The following is a 21,006-nucleotide window of genomic DNA, read 5'->3' on the forward strand; positions in this document are numbered from 1 at the left end:
GACGAAACCAGAGAAAACCTTCCAGAGCCGCCGCCATCGCGAAGCTAAGATCTGGGGGACAGGAGTCTCTGTTCCGGCACGCCGCCGGGACGGGGAAGTGCCCCCGGAAGGCTCCTCCATCGACACCACCGCCATCTTCATCAACGCTGTCTGTCTCCCATGAGGAGGGAGTAGTTCTCCATCGAGGCTAAGGGCTGTACCGGTAGCTATGTGGTTCATCTCTCTCCTATGTACTTCAATACAATAATCTCATGAGCTGCCTTACATGATTGAGATTCATATGATGATGCTTGTAATCTAGATGTCATTATGCTAGTCAAGTGGGTTTTACTTATGTGATCTCCGGAGACTCCTTGTCCCACGTGTGTAAAGGTGACGAGTGTGTGCACCGTGTGGGTCTCTTAGGCTATATTTCACGGAATACTTATTCACTGTTATGAATGGCATAGTGAAGTGCTTATTTATATCTCTTTATGATTGCAATGTGTTTTGTATCACAATTTATCTGTGTGCTACTCTAGTGATGTTATTAAAGTAGTTTATTCCTCCCGCACGGTGTAATGGTGACAGTGTGTGCATCGTGTAGTACTTGGCGTAGGCTATGATTGTGATCTCTTGTAGATTATGAAGTTAACTATTGCTATGATAGTATTGATGTGATCTATTCCTCCTTTCGTAGTGTGAAGGTGACAGTGTGCATGCTATGTTAGTACTTGGTTTAGTTGCGTTGATCTGTCTTGCACTCTAAGGTTATTTAAACATGAATATCGAATATTGTGGAGCTTGTTAACTCCGGCATTGAGGGTTCGTGTAATCCTACACAGTTAGTGGTGTTCATCATCTAACAAGAGAGTGTAGAGTCTAGCATCTATCTATTTATTCTGTTATGTGATCAATGTTGAGAGTGTCCACTAGTGAAAGTATGATCCCTAGGCCTTGTTCCTAAATACTGCTACCGCTGCTTGTTTACTGTTTTACTGCATATGTACTTCCTGCAATATTACCACCATCAACCACACGCCAGCAAGCACTTTTCTGGCGCCGTTACTACTGCTCATATATATTTACTAGACCATGAAGACGCGCGTTGCCGCGCCCGTCCATGGTGATGGAAAAATGATAGAAGTATATATTTTAAAAATCAGGAAGAAAAAATAGATGAAACAAACTGAATGTGCTATATTGGTGGTAGGACATGTCTTTTCAAGGTACTGAACATTGAAAACCAAACAACTGATCAGACCAATGTTACAGAGTAAGTTCATGATTTTAAAAGAACAACTTGAATCTAGGAAACATCTTCTTATAAGTTGTGTTCATTTCTCAGTAACAGTCAAGTCTAACTACTGAATGATGCATCTTGCCGAGATACATACTGGATGGTGCATCTTGTATTTCTGCACAATAAAAACAAAGAATAATATAAGCCTTGATTAAAATGGGGTTTTCAATACAATATGCTGCTAATTGGACTTATTAGGTGCTTAGGTCTCAATAGAACATTTTTCATGTTAATTCTGTGCAATTTATGAAGAGTGCAAATAAGACATGATGTTGTTGTTGCATAGCATCTTTCATTGCCAAACAATACTTTCAACGGATCATCAAAGATAACATAATACACCATATTGTACATATATATAAGCATGAGTGGTCTTATTACACAGGCATCGTGAGACAGGTCATTCACATAAACCATATTTGCCATGCATAAAAAATGTCAAATAAGAGCAGACAAATGAACTGAAGAAAATAGAAAGATTAGGCATGAGATGTAACCATAGGCCTTGATTTGAAATGAAAAGACATTGCTAGTCTAGCTGAGCAAGATTGTAACAGTATTATTAGTAAGTCCAGAGGTATGTACAGATCTCCTAAAGCCTGACCAGAAAAGTATTTACAAAGAAATCATGAACTGGACAACCACTTGTTTCAAATTTTACTAATGTACCAACATTTTGTCATCATTTAATGGAATCTCCATCTGACCATATACCAGTCTTGATTACACCAACAGAAATGGAACTTGCACACTTGATAATAGAAGGAAAAAAAGTATGTATCTTTACAAAACCCAAATATGCATAGCATTATGATCAGATGCAAGACAGCAAAGAGTACTAAACGAGCTTCCAAATTCATTAGGAAGTTACTGATCAGTTATTTGCAACATTCATGGAGCAGTAGTTTACACCTCAAATGGATTCCTGAAATGGCCACAACTGTGAAATTTAGTACTACTTTGTGGCAGCCTAGCACTCACTGATCAGTTGTTTGGAGGATACACACAGCAGTAGTTTGCACCTCGGAGGGATCCTATAATGGTCACAATTGTATCATTGAGTGTTCCAGCAAAATTAACAATATCAACTAAAACAAGAATTGAATATCAAGAATCACATTTGAAGTTTTAAGAGTCAGAACATAAGAGCTCAGTTCAACATAACAGAGACGTAGCTTCCTCTTCTTTTTTCTTTGCTTGTTTTAGGAGCTTACCGTTATATGTCATATGTACTCCTTAATCTTCCCACAATTAGCAATTTTGCGTCAGTAGATGCAACTTCATGTGTTGGTGTTCTTGCAATGCCTGAGCTGCAAGTAAATTTAGTCTCCAGATTGGCCTGGAAAGAAGAAACCAGGAAAAGATAAATGATAGATATTAGTATTACATCATGTCACCATTATAGCCTTTGGTTTCACCTTTTTAATGTGATTATATCGTAATTCAAGGTATACAATAAGCACATGAAGAAACATACTATTCAAGGATTTTCAGTCCAACGGCACCTTACGGGCTAAATACAATGTTATTTCTAGCTAGCACAGTATATGTATTTTTTTTCTTAGAAGTTGGATATTATTTCAAGAAAAGGATACTCCATAACTAACCACTTCAGATACACATAACATTACCTATGAAACCATATTATGGTAAATAAATATCATAGTAATAACTACATCTCGGGCTTTGTGTATACCTGAAAGATATTATTTGCCTTCTCTGGACATTTTACCAGGCCAGCCTGACAGTAAATCTGAGGTAAAATTTTATTGTGTGTGATACCAACAAAACAAATTGAGGATTTTTCTGATTATGAGTTATAGAATCATCCATGTTTCCAGGTAACTCCATTCACTGGCATTGATGGACCTATACCAGGTTAACAAAGCAATGCTAAAAAACTATGTGTTGCCAGATCTGTATATTTCAAAACTAAGTCTTGCCAGAAATATTCATGTACGCTTCTCGCTAAATAAGGTCGGCACTATGTCTAGATTTCACATAACCACTGAAAACTGGTGGCCATTATCTACAGATTTTCGTAACCACTGAAAATGCTCCGCAGAATATTCGCTAACACTGGAGGTCTTAGAGCCCATAAAATAAGAGGAAAATAAGAATGATACAAAGTTCTAGAATACCAACAAAACAAATAGAGGAATTTTGAACTACTGAATGATCCATGATATCAATCATAGAGATGTCGGTCTAAATGATATCTTCCAAATAAGACCGTTTGTTGACATTGATGGATCCTGCACCGGATTAACAAAACAACATAAATAATTTGTGTGTTACCAAATCTTCTGTATATTTGAACAAGCTAAATCTCACAAGAAACACAACCACTAAACCAGTATGGAATTATATACAGATTTTCCATAGCCATTGACATAAAATGCTCCCAAGCATATTCGCTTACACCTATAGAAGACATGCGGAATACGAGTAATCCAAAGTATAGAATAAATATTTCAGAACTTTTATGAATTGACACCAAGAGCACTTATTCATAGTCAATTATGTGAAAGGATAACCATTGTCACCATGCAACAGAATTGTGAAAGAGCATCCTAATTTAGTGCTAACATGTAAGCACGAGTTTCGGATAAAATGAATGCTACCTCAGCAGTGAACTGCATAGGAATTTGTAAAATAAGAAAATCTGAATAAGAAAGAGACTTTCTTAGCAAGTTAACAATAAATTTTAGAAATTAAGCTGCTCTAGTTTTCTTCAGCTTATTTTCTGCCGACTACAATGTTGTATGCATGGTGCAGCAAGATGCATACAGTTGTTGTAACTAAAAAACTAAGTAGGTCCATGCAGTATAAAGGTGATAATTCAAATGGAGGAAAATATAACAAATAATATATAAACAGTGGTACAATCCAATGTTTCACCAAGCTTACCTGTCTAGTAGCCATGTTGGAAAATGAATGTGATAGAGCTGTTTTCAGAAATCCGTGAATAAAAGTCTGGAACAAATGAAGATGACAATCCTTGGATCAAACAAAGACAATAATCCCTGGAAAAAGTAACAATATGTCATTTTGCAACCTAATTCTGGCCAGAATGTAGTTACAGTACAAAACTAAAATTGCACGCAAGCAGAAAGATAGAACCGAAGCAGATATCATCTCCAGTCAACAATGAGGGGTGGAATGTGAGATGGAAGGACTGAGAAAAGATAGAGTGCTGCCTCCACCTACTTATATCAACGAGAGGGGAGCAGTGACTGTAACGCTCCAATTAATCTTCATAATAACTGGACGGAATATAATTGCAGGGATGATGAATGGGTCGAAATTACCACCATCAATCCATCATTATGCGGCGCTGTCAGATACACAAATTTGGGCTGGAAGTAGAATCGTTCTTCCGATGATGGGCCTGATCTTCGAACAGATGTATGTACAAATCGTAGGCCCATGTCGAGGGAGTCCACTGCGAGGCCTGCACGGAGTACGAACTTCGCCTTCGCGGGTGCCTTAGAATAAGGAAGACAACAGTCAGGCTCTCTGAATCCGGCTGAAAATAGAACCAAAAAATGCCAGTCATAACCTACCGTCGGTGTGACGACGGGATTGGTAGCTGGGACTCACGCGGTTGAGATAGGGCGGCGGAGACGGAGTTAGACAGGCGGCGCAGGCGGAGGTCTGGCGGCGACCCAAAAATGGCAACAATGGTGAAGCTCCTAACCTACCTTCGGTGTGACGAAAGGATTGATAGCTGGGCCTACGCGGTTGAGATAGGGCGGTGGAGGTGGATTTAGACATGCGGCGCAGGCGGAGGTCTAGCGGCGGAGCCGGAGAAATTGTGAACGAGAACGAAGACCAATTTTTTTCTCCTGGCTGTGTCTCGTACGGGAACAAACGAGGCAGAAATGGCTCACACCTGTGTCCGGTAGGGGAAGAGGGGAGGCCCAACAAATATGGCTGTTTTAAAGATTAGCAGCCCAAATAATCTGGTGACTCGTAGGTCCATTTGGGGAGTAGCAGCCCTCTAAGGAAGAAGAGCCTGTTTAACGAAATAAAATCGCTAAACGCTGAGTAAGGTGCGTTCGGGAACGGAAGCATCTTTAGCACTGTACGATTTCCGGATCGAACGGCCTAGAAGTCCAAATGATTGTGGAGGCTCCTAGGTGGTTTCATTATACTGTTAACTAATACCACCTGTATTTCACTATCTCTTCGCCAAATTAGTGCACCTATTAGGTGTGTTGGGGACACAAGAGACTTCTTGCTTTGTGGTTGCAGGGTTGCATGAGAGGGATATCTTTGACCTCTTCCTCCCTGAGTTCGATAAACCTTGGGTGATCCACTTAAGGGAAACTTGCTGCTGTTCTACAAACCTCTGCTCTTGGAGGCCCAACACTGTCTACAAGAATAGAAGCACCCGTAGACATCAATCATCGAACCTAGTTCGGGAGGGTTCTGATGCTCTTCCCGGCACCCTCCCGGAGAGGGAGATCATCACCGGAGGCCTCTTCATCACCATGCCCTCCTCCGAAGTGATGCGTGAGTAGTTCATCTTTGGACTACGGGTCCATAGCAGTAGCTAGATGGTTGTCTTCTCCTCCTTATGCTTCATGTTTAGATCTTGTGAGCTGCCTAACATGATCAAGATCATCTTTATGTCATGCTACATGTTGTATTTGCTGGGATCCGACGAATATTGAATACTATGATTGAGTTGATTATAGATCTGTTTTATATGTTATTTGTGATCTTGCATGCTCTCTTTTGCTAGTAGATGCTCTGGCCAAGTATGTGCTTTTGACTCCACGAGGGAGTATTTATGCTCGATAGTGGGTTCATGCCTCTAGAAATCTGGGAGAGTGACAATAACTCCTAAGGTTGTAGATGTGTAGTTGCTACTAGGGATAAAACAACAATGCTTTATCCAAGGATAATTTTATTGTTTACTTTACACACTTTACTTAATGCAATAATCTGTTGCTTGCAACTTAATACCCGAAGTTATTCGGATGATATCCTGAGGGTGGATTATTAGTCATCGATGCAATTGGATTACGGTCTATGAATCTTGTTGTAATGCCCAAATGAATCTCATAGTAATCATCTTGTCATGTATGGTCTTTATTCTATCAATTGCCCATCTGTAATTTGTTTACCCAACATGTTATTTACCTTTATGCAGAGAACCTCGAGTGAACTATGGACCCCGGTCCTTTCTTTTATAATGCTAAAACCATCTACTGCAAACACATGTTCTGTTTCCTTACGACAAGAATTGTTCTCTTTATTTCGCTGCAAACAAACTTCTCTTTCCACACTATACGTCTAATCCTTTATTTTCAGCAAAACAAGTGAGATTGGCAACCTCACTGTAAGTTGGGGAAAATTCTTTTGGTTGTGTTGTGTGCAGGTTCCACTTTGTTGCTGACACCGGTAGTGCGCCCTGCCAATGTCAGCCAGCAACAACCTTCAGAAGTGATTTCTTTCTACTACTGGTCGATTAAACCTTGGTTTCTTTCTGAGGGAAAACTTGCAGCTGTGCTCATCATACCTTCATCTTGGGGTTTGCCAACTGCATTACTATGCACAACATCATCTATTACTCTTAATAGACGAACATAAAAAAGAGCAATAGGAGGATCACAAGTTTGATTTCAAGGTAGATTTACTTTTGACATGAGCATAGAAGTTGTAAGTGATATCCTATGGACTGACATAACTGAATTGGTGTTCCCTTCTATGATTATGTTACATTTCACTTCTAGCTTGGGGAAGTATAGGATGTCACCTCTTACTTATGAGTTTTTATACCCATGTTTATTTCTCGCTATGTTTCTTTTTCACTTTGTCACTCAAGGACAAGTAACAGCTAAGCTTGGGGAAGTTGATATCTCAAAATTTTGCGCTATTTTACTGAGGTTTTTAAGTATACTATTACTCATATTGTCACTCATTTCATGCTCCAGCTAGATACACCTATGCCTACTCTACATACTTACGAGTTCTTGTTCACTTTCATAGGATTTTTGCAAATTTAGTAGGTTTAGTAGGATTTTGTTGTGTACACATGTATTCAGGTGTTATGGAGAATCATGGAGAAAGAGAGGAAAAAGCACCAAGAGGGTACAATATGGGAGAATTACAAGCACCAGACTTAGCCATATGAGGTGCGGGAAAAGTGATATTTTCCCAAAATATTATATCTAAGACCTAAGTCCATGGAGTTGTACCCCTCGTCCATACGAGTTCAACGAGCCGAAGAACACCCAAATCGGAGTTCGTATGAAGAAATGGCGAGCAAAATACGAAAGCATCTCCACCGCCGCTGCCGTCTCCACAACCTCCGCCTCCATCAGCCATCTCCACCAACACAAAATAGGAGGAGGAGGCTAGGATCTTGAAGGGAAACGCATCGATCTCCATCATCATCATCATCATCGTCTCCAACACCGATCCCCTTTGTCTACTTGGTTGTAATCCAAACCTTAGTGTGGATCTTCACTAGTATTCGATTGTACTATCATATCCCATCCATATTATTGCTATGATGATGATCTCCTTCATGTTTGAGTAGTTCCTTTGTTCTTGGGGAGATATGGAGAAACCCTAGTAATACTATGATGTGAAATAAAGATGATCTATAACTTAGTAAACTTAGTTCATTAAACTTATGCCATATTTTTGGGCAAATGTATACAAAAAACAAAAACAATTAAACTTAAACTTAGTTCATTAAACTTATGCCATATTTTGGGCAAATTTATACAAAAGAAAGCCCTATATGAGCTTTGGCTAAAAAAAGGGTAAACCCTAGGCTATGGTTTGGGACGCGGTGGCCGCCGACGCGCCGCCCAGTCCCAGTAGAACTCGACATCCTCATCGTCGATGATGATGACGCCCCCGAGCGGTGAGGCGCTATTACGGCTCGCACACCGGAGCATGCCGGGGGCTCCGGCCGGGGCCACCACATCGCCCGTTCCCAGGTGGACTGCGGGTCTAGAGGGCTGGCCGGCCTGCGCAGACGTGCCAGCCACGCCGCCTCCTTCTCCCGCTGCTCCATCGCAATGGCCTGAAGCTTCGCCTCGTGCTTGAGGTGGAGGTGGCGCTCCTCCTCCTCCCGGAGCGCGGACAGGTGCGTGGCCTCCTCCTGCCGGCACGCCATGGAGAGGAACGCCCAGGCATCGACGTCCTCCTTGGCCTTCATGGCCTCCTCCTCCAGCACGGAGGCGCGGAGCACGTCGGTGAGATGCAGCCATTTGGCCACCTCATCAAGGTCATTGACCTCGACTGACGTCGTGAGCGCAGCGTGTAGCTCGTGGTCGTCCTGCTTGTCGGGATGGGCCTGTGGTGCGGCCCGCGGCAGAGCAGTGGGCTCGTTGATGTAGAGCCCACCGGGGTGACGGGCTGCCCTCCTCGCCGATGCCGCAAGCGTGCGAGGCTCCGTGTCAGGCCTCGTCGTCGCCGCGCGCGACGCGAAGAACGTGCGCCGGTGAGCATCGTGGTCCACCTCGAACCAAAGGTCGCAGTATGGACTCTTTTCGTCGTAGGTGGGGTCCTCCCGGAGGTCCGCCGGGATCTGCGCACGGCGCCGCTGGATCTCCGCCAGGCGAGCGCGGCCGGTGGCCGGGTCGGTGTCACCAGAACCCGATCTGGGCTCAGGTGCCACCCATGGGGGAGGTGCGCATCACCCCACAGCATAGGGCGCCAGCCTCCCAGAAGATCTGCGCCACCGCCACGGTGACGTAGATCCTCTCCCGCTGCGGCACCGGCGGTGCCAGGTGCGATTTGTCAGCTGCTGCCAGCCTCGTGGGCATTGGCGCTGGGTTCAAACTCCCGCTTCGGGGCCATGGCGGCGGAAGCTCGAGCGCGTGCGTGCGGAGGGGAGTGGGGACTGGAGTGGATAGGGACAATCCCCCTCCTAGTCCACATTTAATAAGACGCGCAGGCGCCAACAGCTAGGCCATGGGATGTGAGTAGGCGGACGTGGGAGGGCGCCGCGTGCCATCCGCGACCATGCAAACCTGGCCCAGATTTGGGCCGGCTTTGCGTCGTCCCGAACGCCGCGGCCATCCGCTTTTGGGATGCGTCGCCGCGTTGGACCGTGCTTTTGTCCGACACGACCCATCCGGACGCGGGCGCTGGATTGGTCGCCCCGTTGGAGATGGCCTAAACCGTGCTTGGTTCGAGAAGAAGCAAATGAGCATCCGTTTGCCCCCGGCTGACCTAAACGAACCAAAAAAACACATTTGGGACATGTCCTAAGGCCATCTCCAACGCGGGTATCCATCCCGCGTCCACGTGTCCGGATGGATCAAACCGGACAAAAACGCGTCCCAGCGTGCGGATCCATCCCTAAAAAGGATGGCCGCGGCGTCCAGGACGACCCAAACCCGGCCCAAATTTGGGCCTCGTTTGCGTGGCCGCGGACGCCAAGCGCTGGCCGCTCGCGTCCTTCCCTGGCCCGCGTGTCATAGGGACATAGCATCATTTTCATTAAAATTAAATATATTATATTTTCTTAGTGCTACTACTAGCCTAGCTACTGACTCGCCGGCGACTCCCCGCCGCGGCCGTGGATTTCACTCGACGTGGGCGGCATGTACCCGTGAGGATTCCAGTCCGGCTTTATCAACTGGGTGGCCCGGCGGTGGCCTTCCTCCGGCGTTCCTCCGCGGCCACGCTCCTCCTGTCCCTCCTCGCAGCTTCAGCACGCTCGCACTCCGCCTCCTGCGGCGTCACGGCCCGCTTCCCCCATGAAGCGAGCTCCCACACAACGCGCTCGGCCCGTTCCACAATGTCCCATGCCTCGAGGCGGACGTGGACGGCGTCCTGGGCCTTGTGGTTCGCCTGCTGGCGACGCCGCCGCTCTTGGCAGCCGAGCTCCGCCTCCCAGCCTCTTCATGGGCGCACCGGTTGGGCGAGGGCAGCCGGAGGAGGCGGCGGGCTGCTTGCTGAGCGATGAGATCGTTCTTCCGGCTGATGAGGTCACCTAAACGGCAGCGACCGACCCGGATGGAGGCCTCGTGCTCCCTCGTCTCGCGCGTGAGCTCGACGAGACGCTCCTCGATGGCGACGTTGAGCTTCTCCATCTCGCGATCGTGGACGGCCTCCTCCTCGTCAACGTCCGTGATGGCATCCGCCTCCTCCTCGGCGGCGGGGTCGGGCCCCTCCTCCGCGGCCTCGTACGAGCCGTCTACGGGCCCCTCCACCTGCTCCGCGTCCTCTGCCTTCTTCGCCGCCCCCTCGGCCGCGATGCAGATCGCCTCATCGTCGGCGACCCACCTCACGTCATGCTGCTCCTCCTCCTCTGTCCGCGAGAACCTAGCGCGGGCGGCGAGGGAGAGCTTGGCCCACATGGTCTGCAAGGTGTGCGGCATGGAGATGGAGGAGGAGAGGGCACCGGAGAAGGTAGAGGGAGAGAGGGTGCCGGAGCAGGTGAGGTCTTCGAGGCCACGCGCGCCGTCTTTTATAGTCGGTGGCCCTGGCGGGAAACTTGGGCGTGGGCGCGCGCCCTAGTCCTTTTCACGCGCGGGGAACTTTCCCGCGCGTTCTCCCGCCCGTCATTGCTGTCCCGTCGAGGCTTGCAATGGCGCAGGGCCGCCCAGGGAAGACGAACCACGTGGCGGCTTTATGGGTCGCCGCGTTGGGCGCAACATGCGACCCAAACGGACACGCGGACGCGGGGCGCTGTCCGCGTGTCCGCGCGGCCACCCAAACGACCCAAAACAGATGGCCCAACGCAACCATTTGGATCCCCGTGTTGTGCCCAGCGGCGCGACGCAAACGGAACGACCGTTTTCGTCCGCCGTGACCGGAAATGCGTCTGGCACCACCTCCAGCGGGGCGGCGCAAAGTGACCGGGCCGCCCGCGGAGACGCAAACCTGCCCCAAATATGCGCCTGGGATGCGTCTCTGCGGACGCTCCGCGGACGCGGAAAGTGTTTGCTCGCGTTTGGCGGACGTTTTGTCTGGCCCACCAGGCAGTGACGCAGCGTCGATGTGTCTTCTCCGGCAGTACTGGCGCCGAGGGGTCGCTTCGGCAGTCTGCGACCGCGTAAATGGCGATGCCTCGCGTGGCGCGCGGTCGTCGCCTACCTCTGCGCACGAAGTAATGGCGTTGCCACGCGTGCCGCGGCCGTCGCCCTGCCTCTGATCTATATAAATAGGGGCGCCAGCATCTCATCTCCTCCCCACAAAAACTCTAGCCGCCGCACAACCTCCGCTGCCGCTCAAACTCCGCCACAGCCACCATGAGGAACGCCGGCTGCGGCCAGGCTGCCGCGCCTCCACCTACACCTCCCACTCCACCTCCCCCGGCCTCGAGCTCCGACGAGGAGTTCGACTCCGACGACAGCACGAGTGACCTCCTCGACCCGATCAGGGACGCCAAGGCCTTGGCACTCGCGGGGCAGGAAGCACGGGCCACGCGGCGTTGGACGCCGAGCTGGAGCAGCACAGGTTGGCGGCCGCCGCGGCCGCAGAGGACTCCGACTCCGATATAACTTGGTCTTCCGATGACCCTGATGCGCCTACGCCGGAGGAGAGGGCGGCGGAGCAGAGGGCTATCGTCGAGTCTTTCGAGACGCTCAAGGACGACGCCGCGAGCGCGAGGCTGGAGCAGTGCCTGCAACAGGACGTGGCGGTGCACCGAGCCATAGCAGTCGCACGGGAGGCGGCGGAGAAGCAGGCGATGGAGCAACGCAACGACGGTGCCGGCCCGTCCGGAAGCAAGTAGTCTAGTCTTCTAGATCTACATTGTATAGTTTTTATGCATTAAAATGTACTACTTTTTTATTTTTAAATGCGTTGCAAATCTAAAAATGGGTCGCCTCGGTGGACGCACATCCAGACGCAAACGGACACTCGGACAAAATATGTCCGCGGGACGACGCAAAAGGACGCTCGCGACCACTTTTGGGCGTTCGAAATGCGTCGCCCCGTTGGAGAGGCCCTAAGGGCATCTCCAGCGGGGCGACGCAAATGGACGTTTTTCGTCCGTTTGCGTCTGCGCGGACAAAAAACGCTCTCCAGCGGGGCGACGCAAAACGTCCGCAGTGTCCGTCTTGATGCAAACGTGGACCAAATATGCGCTAGGAATGCGTCTCTGCAGACGCGTCCGCGCGTCCGTTTGCGTCCGGTTGGTCTGCATGCAGCCCTCTCTCTCCTCCTTTAATTACGCATGCGTTCATTCCTAGCCACACAAACATAATCTTTCCCTCTCTCTCCTCTCTAATCACGCATGCGGTCAAATAAATGCGTCCCTGCCGCTGGAGAAGGGGCAGACGCATGCGGACATGCGGACGTTTTTTTGTGTCCGTGCCCGACGCAAACCGACATAAATATGCGTCGCCCCGCTGGAGATGCCCTAAGACTAGTCATAGTGGGAAGTAACATAGAGTAGTAACATGCACATGTTACTACTCTATGTTACTACCTTCATAGTGGTTAGTAACATCAAAGTAGTATCATATATGTCTTCATTAATTAGCTTATAGACTCATTGTATCGTGAGAAGTGTGATGTTACAGTAACTAGCTATGTTACTCAATCTTCTTCTTTCCTCATTAACTCACTGCCACATAAGCAAATTTGCTGAGTTGGACACTTAGTTACTAGTGAAGTTACTCCCACTATGAGTAGTCTAAGCCATGAAATGTGCTAGGCAATGCTCGGTTTTCTTCCGTGTGCTAGGTAATGCTAGGTTTTCTCCCGTCCAATTAGTTCCTACACTCTCCGCCAGGCCTGGTGCATACAGCAGATGCAGCACCCACACGCTCCAATAATTTGAGAATGATGGCCTTATGATGGAAGTATGCATGGTAGGTCTGCCCAGCTACAATCTGAGCGTTGCCCTACAGCTACAAAGCGCGCCCAGCTCTCTGCTAGGTCCATGCCGAGCACAGAAGGGAGATGGGTCTCTCTCTCTATCTCTCTGCTACGGGAAGGAGGAGAGGAAGTGGGTCATGGTCAGGGTAAGGCGGGCACTGTTGATCGTCGAGGTGACCCATCACGCATTCATTCATCTGCTAGCCATAGCAACTCCTACCTCGCTTTCATGTTTCATCTCATCTCATCTCTCTCCTCTCCGTGTCGTCGTCCTGCTCCCTGTTGTTGGTCTGTAGTCTCTGCTCCTTCCCCATGCAATGCAGTTCCACGTAAAGCTCCCTCTTGATTGCTGTCATCATTTATATCTGAGTGCATGCTACCGCCAGTACTCCTCTCTTCACCTCTGCTTGGCTGCCTTCTCCATCTCTCTCCTCTTCCTGCTCATGTGCTGTCGATCGCTTTCTCTCTCTCCCTCGATCGCTCTCTCTCTCTCCCTCGATCGCTCTCTCTCTCTCTCTGCAGTAATAAGTCGGCACCCAAAAGGAGCTGACATGGTCAACGTTCAATTCTTCCCTACATTGACCAGAGGTGCCGATCAGCTGCCCAGTAGTGTAGCCCTCTAGTCTCTACCCGCTCTCTCTTCGCTTTACGTACGTCTCGGGTCTCGGCGTTTCAAACTTCCAATTCATAAACTGTGTACGACACTAGGGCTCGATGCATGCCTACTGTTCATGACGCCGAATTTCTGCTTAATTCTTTTTTTTCACGAAGGTGCTGTTTGCACAGTACCCCGCGCGCGTTCTAAATCGCTTTGTGCTATACCAAGAGAGATTTGCCAAAATGCACACCCTTTTCTTTTATAGATAGAGAAAGAACCAAAATACAAGCGAGACAAACCAACATCCATTATATAAACGGGCCAGCAAAGCCACAAGAAAGCAAGTGAACTCCTCACCAAACCCCCCCCCCCACCCCCCCCCGCACTAATTTCCACCTATCGGCCTCCTCGACAATTAATCACATCAAGCACAACTGCACAAGCGCCACTGTCTAGGACTTATTTGTGAAGATTCTGCTGTTTTGCTTGATCCATATTGATCTCAAAACCAGCATGAGATTGCAGAATTTCAAATACATTTCCATCTCGGAGAGCTAGTAGCATGATGGTGATGATACGACTAGGGCGGTGCACAACCTTTTAGCTCCTCCGAGGCTCCGATCCACGTACGCTTCTTTCATCCACGCCGGATTTCTCTCGTTGTCGGTGCATAAGGGCATCTCCAGCAGGGCGACGCATATTTATGTCCATTTGCGTCGGGCACGGACAGAAAAAACGTCCGCATGTCCGCATGCGTCTGCCCCTTCTCCAGCGGCAGAGACGCATTTATTTGACCGCATGTGTGATTAGAGAGGAGAGAGAGGGAAAAATTCTGTTTGTGTGGCTAGGAATAAGCGCATGCGTGATTAAAGGAGGAGAGAGAGGGCTGCATGCAGCCCAACCGGACACAAACGGACGCGCGGACGCGTCCGCAGAGACGCATTCCTGGCGCATATTTGGTCCACGTTTGCGTCAGGACGGACACTGCGGACGTTTTGCGTCGCCCCGCTGGAGGGCGTTTTTTGTCCGCGCAGACGCAAACGGACGAAAAACGTCCGTTTGCGTCGCCCCGCTGGAGATGCCCTAAGAGTTTTCTCATTATACTCTCATTTCTCTCGCAGACGGTGCAAGAGTTTTCTCATTATTTTCATTTCTCTCGCAGTCGGTGCATAAGAGTTTTCAATCCATGTAGCTCGTTTTATTAAAAAATATCAAAAAGAACATTTTAAAGTTTCAAATATATCTGAAAATAAATCTAGATGTAGTTAATGTTGTGTCTCCATCTAGATTTATCTTCAGATTTATTTGAAACATTAAAATATTTTTTATGAATTTTGAAAAAAAAAACTACATGTAAATATGTAACTCAGGCTACAAAAATCCACACTCCATCTCATCTGGGTTACAAATAGGCTTTCCTAGCTTGAAATAGTAATATAGTCTCAGTATACTGTATATATCTGCACATCCTTTGGATTCCCTGTCCACGATACATGCTTCGATCGGATTTTTCTTTGCTACGAGTGGTGGCGTGTGTCAGCTACTGAAGGTGTTTTCTTCAGGTCCGGCCGGGCGGTCAGCAACAGAATATGGCCCTGTTGTCATTTGTCAAACATATAGTACTGCATGCGTGCTTCTGCCCCGCCTCCTCGGTTGTGGTACTAGTATATTGAACTGAACTGAAAGCAGCACTGAACTACAAGTCCACTGCCACACACATCCTTCGTGTCAACGTCCCTTCAGTTTTAATACTCACATCCATCCATCGATCTATCTCTACATCCATCACCGTTGCTTTCCAAGCTAGCTTTGGTCCACCCTCCCTCCGGTCAAAAATACAGTAGGCAAGCAAATTGTGCTGTCCAGAAACAAAATATAGAAATACAGTCATTTTGGCACCCGTCCTCCATTGAGCTCGTTTACGAAAACTTCGAAAAATTCAAACTTAAAGCCCCAAATATTTCAATAGAAGTATCCAAATGTAGTAAATGATTTATTCTAGATGTGTGTAGTTTTTTAATACGACATACCTTGTATCCTATACTCGGTGATTTATTCTAAAATTTGGCTGACCTGTCTTTTTGCTGAGCCTAAAATACAAGGCATTTCAATGAGAGTTTGCACCTGGTAGTGTACATATGACTATATCTAGGTTTTTCTAGAACTATCTGAAATTAAGATTTCAATTTTTATAAATAAACGGCTCCAGTTAGCCCAGGCTCTAATACTTCATCCGAATCATATTAGTTATTGTTAACATAGATGTATCTAGACATATTTTAATTCTAGGTACATTCATATTAGCGACAAATAATATGGTCCGGCAAGGAGTAGCACTTTTCTTCTCGTCCATCACTATTGTTTTCCAACCAAGCTTTCGTCCACACTCCGGTAATTTTTTTAAGAAATAGTCTTCAAATACGTACTCTATCGATCTGTTTCATATTAATTGTCGATATAGTACATGATTGTACTCAACGAAGGGACCACGTGGTAATTAAAAGAGTGGTCAAACTGCACCGTCCAGAACATTGTACAGTAATATACATTTCCTCTCGTGAATGCGCTTGTTCTCGTGTAGAGGACACGGAGTGTCAGGGAGAGTATTTTCAGATGAAAAATTGCTAATAATTCTTGAGAGACAAAAATGGTGAAACAGCTGCATGGACACACGCACGTATCACGTACGTAGCTTAACAAGCAAGTTTTCTTGTGTAGATTTCCATAAGACTAAAGAGCTGTCCTTGCTACATTCACGTCATGCATGCATATATATGTTACCCCTTTTTTCATCGCTACGATGAAGAGCTACAAAAGCGGTAGTACTATCTGCAAAAAAAAAGCTCTTGCATGGCGTAGCATGGACATGTGACGGATGCAGTAGTAGAAAGCGTGAAAGAACATGCATGCATGCACACCCTTTAATTCCCTTCTTCCCTAGCTAGCTACCTCATTGTTACCACTACAGAAAGAAGAAAGGAAAAAAGACCTTTTGATTGTCCTAAACATCGTCAGCCACATTTTCACTACAAACACTTGCTTTTTCATTGGAGATCAACCTACGTACCCTTAGCTAGCTTTAGTTCATCACCGATTTCATGCTGTCCACCAACACATCCCTAGCTTTGAACAGCAAAAAATGGCACTGGGACAATCTAACATGCAAACTAATCAACTAAGTGCTCCTGAAGATTCTTCCTGAGGAAGACGACGGTCTTCAACTCCGGCGGTGGTGCGACCGCCCTAGGGTGAAGTCAAGGTTTGGCTCGCTAGTGCTCGATGTCGTCTCCGACAGGCAGGAGTTCATGTCTGATAGTATCTCTAGACTCTTGGACTGCATATGTTCCTGCATTTACATCCAAGATTAATAGTTGATGTTAATTGTCTCCTATAATTTCCATCTGTTTGAACTTAGAAGAATGTAAGCAAATGATGCCATATATATATGTTAGAAGAATCAGAATAACAAGCTGGTTGATTGAGCGTGTGTGTACCTTCAAAGATTGCATGCTTTCGTTGTTTGAGTCACAAGGGAAGCCAGACCAGTCCTCCTCCCTACATATATCCCACGCCAACATATGCAATTCAAGTTAGTTTATTTCTCCGTCAGTTCGGCAGGAGATATAAAAACAATACTACGTCATGACAAGAAAATGAAGCATGGAGCAATTTAAAAATTAATGCCTTCATAATTACTGACATAAAAATTAAATGTTTTGGCAGGAGGACATATAAGTAAAACTGTTACTCTAGCTAAGATTGCACAGTGCACATGGAACTCATTATTCCAGCATACATTTGTCTGGGTGATCCATGACAATACCTCGATGAATAGTTAGGATACTTTATGATGATATCACATTCACTTGGAATTTCTAATGCAGGAGCAGGAGTAATAGCAAATTAGGAGTGATGTGCATGTGGGTAGGCCTTTTTTACTTTACTTGCCAGCCTAAAGTAGCAAAGCTCACCAAAGTCAAAGAGATACATGGCAGTGTGAGATGACATCAAGCAAAAAAGCTACTAGCTAGCTTAATCCATGCAATTAGTTGATCTTATATTTCAATACTTGTGTATTAGAGAGATTTTTGGTCAAGGCAGAGACATACATATATTATGGGACACTAGATATCCTAGTGGTAGTTCAATCCTAGTTTACCAGCACTAGAATTTGTCAAGCATGCAGATTTAAGGTAATCAGTACATGTATTGCCCTTGTACACACATGCAACTATTGGAGCTAGAGTGATCGTGTGGCTACCTCGAAGAGCTATTCCACAGGGCGCCAGTGTGAGCGGCACCGACGCCGACGTTGCCGTCATGGTCGTTTGCAGCCAACCTTCCATGTCGTGCCGCCGCTGTCTCCGGCCTACCACCGCCGCGCAGGTCGAGCAAGTTGTCGTCGCAGATCTCGCCTGCCGACCCGTTCTCAAACCCGTCGGCTTGATCTGCTCGATCAACACATGGAACGCACATTAAGAAAAGAATAAAATGGAAGGCTGGCGAAGGTTTAAATCAGAATCCTATTCTAAAGGGAGCAAATACAAGCATGTCTATCTATCACGCATTTCTTTGCATGGATGGACTATTCACCTGACGAGGCTGCCGGCCTTTCGGTATTCTTCACCGTCCTGTACATCTGCAGTAACAAAGGCAAATTAGCTTAGCTAGTAGCATATCTCCATCTAACTTTATCTACTCATTATCTAGCAAAGTCTAACTGCAAGATTTTTTCACTACTAGCTGCAGAGAAAGATCAAATCATGAAGAATCTTAGTTGGCAAATCATAAGATATGCAGGCGCGTAAAAGATATATCATGGCTGCTGCCCAGCCTAGCTAGCTGCAAGATTTGACATGACTGCTTAAGAGAAGAGGTTAAGCCAATGGAGGAGGAGGAGAATAATGGAACCCACACGTTCACATTCGCATTCTACAGCTGATCATGTGTGAGGTGTGTGTGGGTGTGGCTGCCAGTAGTACACTACTCTAGCCAGTAGGTTAGGCCGCTGGGAAGCTAGCCAGTGTGTCATGCATCTCCCATGGATTTGAAACCCCACACCCACGGCATGGAGGACTTGACCTAGCTGTGCTAAGGAGGAGAAGTTTCCATGGGTATTACAAGAGATGCAGAACAAGACAGAGCGGAGGCACTGTTGCTGCTTAACCACATCTGGGTCTCTAGCCCTCTCCCTCTCTCTGTCTTTATTTCTTCCTTTCACTTTGATCTGTTGCATGCATGTGGGCTAGTACAGCATTGAGCAGTGTGTGGGAGTAACTAGCACTGCTACGGCAAAGCAGACACAGGAGAGGAGAGAAGGCCCAAGAGATGCACAGATCCATGTCCATGCATATGTTTTTCATTCGTGCACTGTAACTCTCTATACCTCTCTTTATTTATGCGTCTTACTACTACGAATACTACTCCAAAGATACGATTAATGAATGAGCTATAACTAACTAACCAAAGATACGATTAACTGCTTAATGCATGAGTTGTAAGGTTAAGAAAGATAAGAAAGAAGGGTTACCTGCAAGTGAGACTTGACATGAGCTAGGGTGAGATCCTTCACATCCATGAGCTCAAGAACTGCCTTTGGCGTCGCCCCTGAAATTTTTATACAGGCAGAAGAAGATTAGCCAAAGCGACGCTTATTTTACCAATCAAGAAGGCAAGAATCGATTGGTGATCGAGGACCGGGCAAGATTACGTACTCTCGTGGCCGCCGAGGAGCTCGACGGCGTGGACGAAGCGGGAGTGGAGCGTTGACGTCCACCGCATGCGGGGCGCGCGCGCAGCACGTTTGGGCGCCGGGTACCCGACGAGGCGCGCGCCGCAGCCCCCACCGCCGCGACGCCAGGCTCCGGCGACGTGGCACGGGTCGCAGTAGCACGGCGCGGCGGAGGCGCCGCCGTGCGGAGGCGGGGGCGCGAACGGCGTCGGGTACAGCGGCACGCCCCGTATGGGCCGCAGCATGCCACCGTCGGGGAGGGGGACGGAGTGGGGGTTTTGGTAGTAGAGGCCGGGGTGGCCCGGCGCGGTGGCATGGTGTTGCGGCATGGGAACCGGCAGCGGCAGAGGTGGCATGGGAAACGGCAGCTGCAGCGACGGCGCCATGGACGGGTTCAGGCCGCTGGTAGTGGGAGGCCCAAAGAACCTGCCGCCCATGGCGTGGCGGTGATCATGGCCGTGGGGTGTTGCGCTCGCTGGGAGGCCGATCTGGAGGGACAGATCCGGCTGGGAAGGGAAGAGCTCCATTGATCTCTCACTTTCCCCAAGCAGCTAGGTTGTGTGTCTCCTCTTGAGCACTCTCTTTTCTCGCTCTAGTTTCCTTGTTTGTGCAAGCTGCGAGGCTTGAGGCCTTGAGCTAGGTGGATGGATACTCCCCCTTTTAAGTGAGTGGAAGATGGAGAAAGAGACATGTCCGGCTCGGGGTAGAAATGTAAAAAGGGGTTTTGGGGAATATGTGAGGAATAGTGCTTTGTCTGTTTAGAGAGAGAGAGCGTGTGTGAGAGAGGAAGAGTGAATGAGTGAGAGAGAAAGGCTAGCTATAGCTGCGACCTGCAGTAGTTATCGAGGCAAAGTGAAGTTTCCCACGAAGGGGTTTGGATGATGAGTTAATGATGATGCATTCATTCATGCATGCCTGGGGTTCTCACAGTTTGGGGAATTGACAAGAAATGACACTCTGGGTCAAAAGGGTAAAGATTCCAGTTAACGTTTTTGCTTCCGTACGCACCCACCACAAACTCGCCAAACCGCGGAAAGACGTGGACGGTTAGGATTCGGTCATACCGATTCGGGTCTGGGGGCATGATCGTCATTTCCTGTGGACTTCGGGTTTGGCTGGGTTCGTATCAGCCCACGTACAAGCCCGTATGACCCATACCTCTATGTATTATACGCCTACGTGTCCACGCGCGGCCACGACGGAACCGCCGACATATAAATGTCTTTCTCCCCTGTCCTCTTCACCACATCTATCCAAAGCAAAAGCAATCCCCAAATCGGGCAAAAAACCCTAGGTCAAGAACAGCAGAGCTCGCTCTCGTGCTCGTTCGCGCTCGTCCATGGAGAGGGGGAAGGGGAAGGAGGGGAAGGGCAAGGAGGCGGCGGTTGAGGAAACCCAGTTGGCCGCTTCATCGGCGGGCGGAGCTGGCCCAGATCTGAGCTCCGCTTGGGGCCAGAGGACGGTGGGTGCACCGGCGAGCAAGAAGCGTGCGCACGAGACAGAGGCGCAGAAGCGGCGGCGCCAGAAGAAGAATCGGAAGAACCGCGAGAGGCAGGAGAGGAAGGCGGCGGTGGAAAAGATCAACAGCCC

General features: G+C 47.9%; 1 protein-coding gene across 1 annotated transcript; it reads right to left on the reverse strand.

The window, feature by feature from the left end:
- Window positions 1-16,832: 16,832 nt before the first annotated feature.
- LOC124682946 (probable transcription factor KAN2) lies at window positions 16,833-19,986 on the reverse strand. The gene is made up of 6 exons (XM_047217544.1): window positions 19,400-19,986; window positions 19,216-19,292; window positions 18,279-18,324; window positions 17,947-18,133; window positions 17,153-17,240; window positions 16,833-17,031 (listed from the first exon to the last, which is right to left on the reverse strand). Exons 1-6 carry the CDS (start codon window positions 19,941-19,943, stop codon window positions 16,903-16,905), a joined length of 1,071 nt encoding a protein of 356 aa, XP_047073500.1. The 5' UTR covers window positions 19,944-19,986; the 3' UTR covers window positions 16,833-16,902.
- Between the last annotated feature and the right edge of the window lie 1,020 nt (window positions 19,987-21,006).

This window comes from Lolium rigidum, chromosome 1, assembly GCF_022539505.1.
Source record: "Lolium rigidum isolate FL_2022 chromosome 1, APGP_CSIRO_Lrig_0.1, whole genome shotgun sequence".
In the NCBI taxonomy this organism is placed as follows: domain Eukaryota; kingdom Viridiplantae; phylum Streptophyta; class Magnoliopsida; order Poales; family Poaceae; genus Lolium; species Lolium rigidum.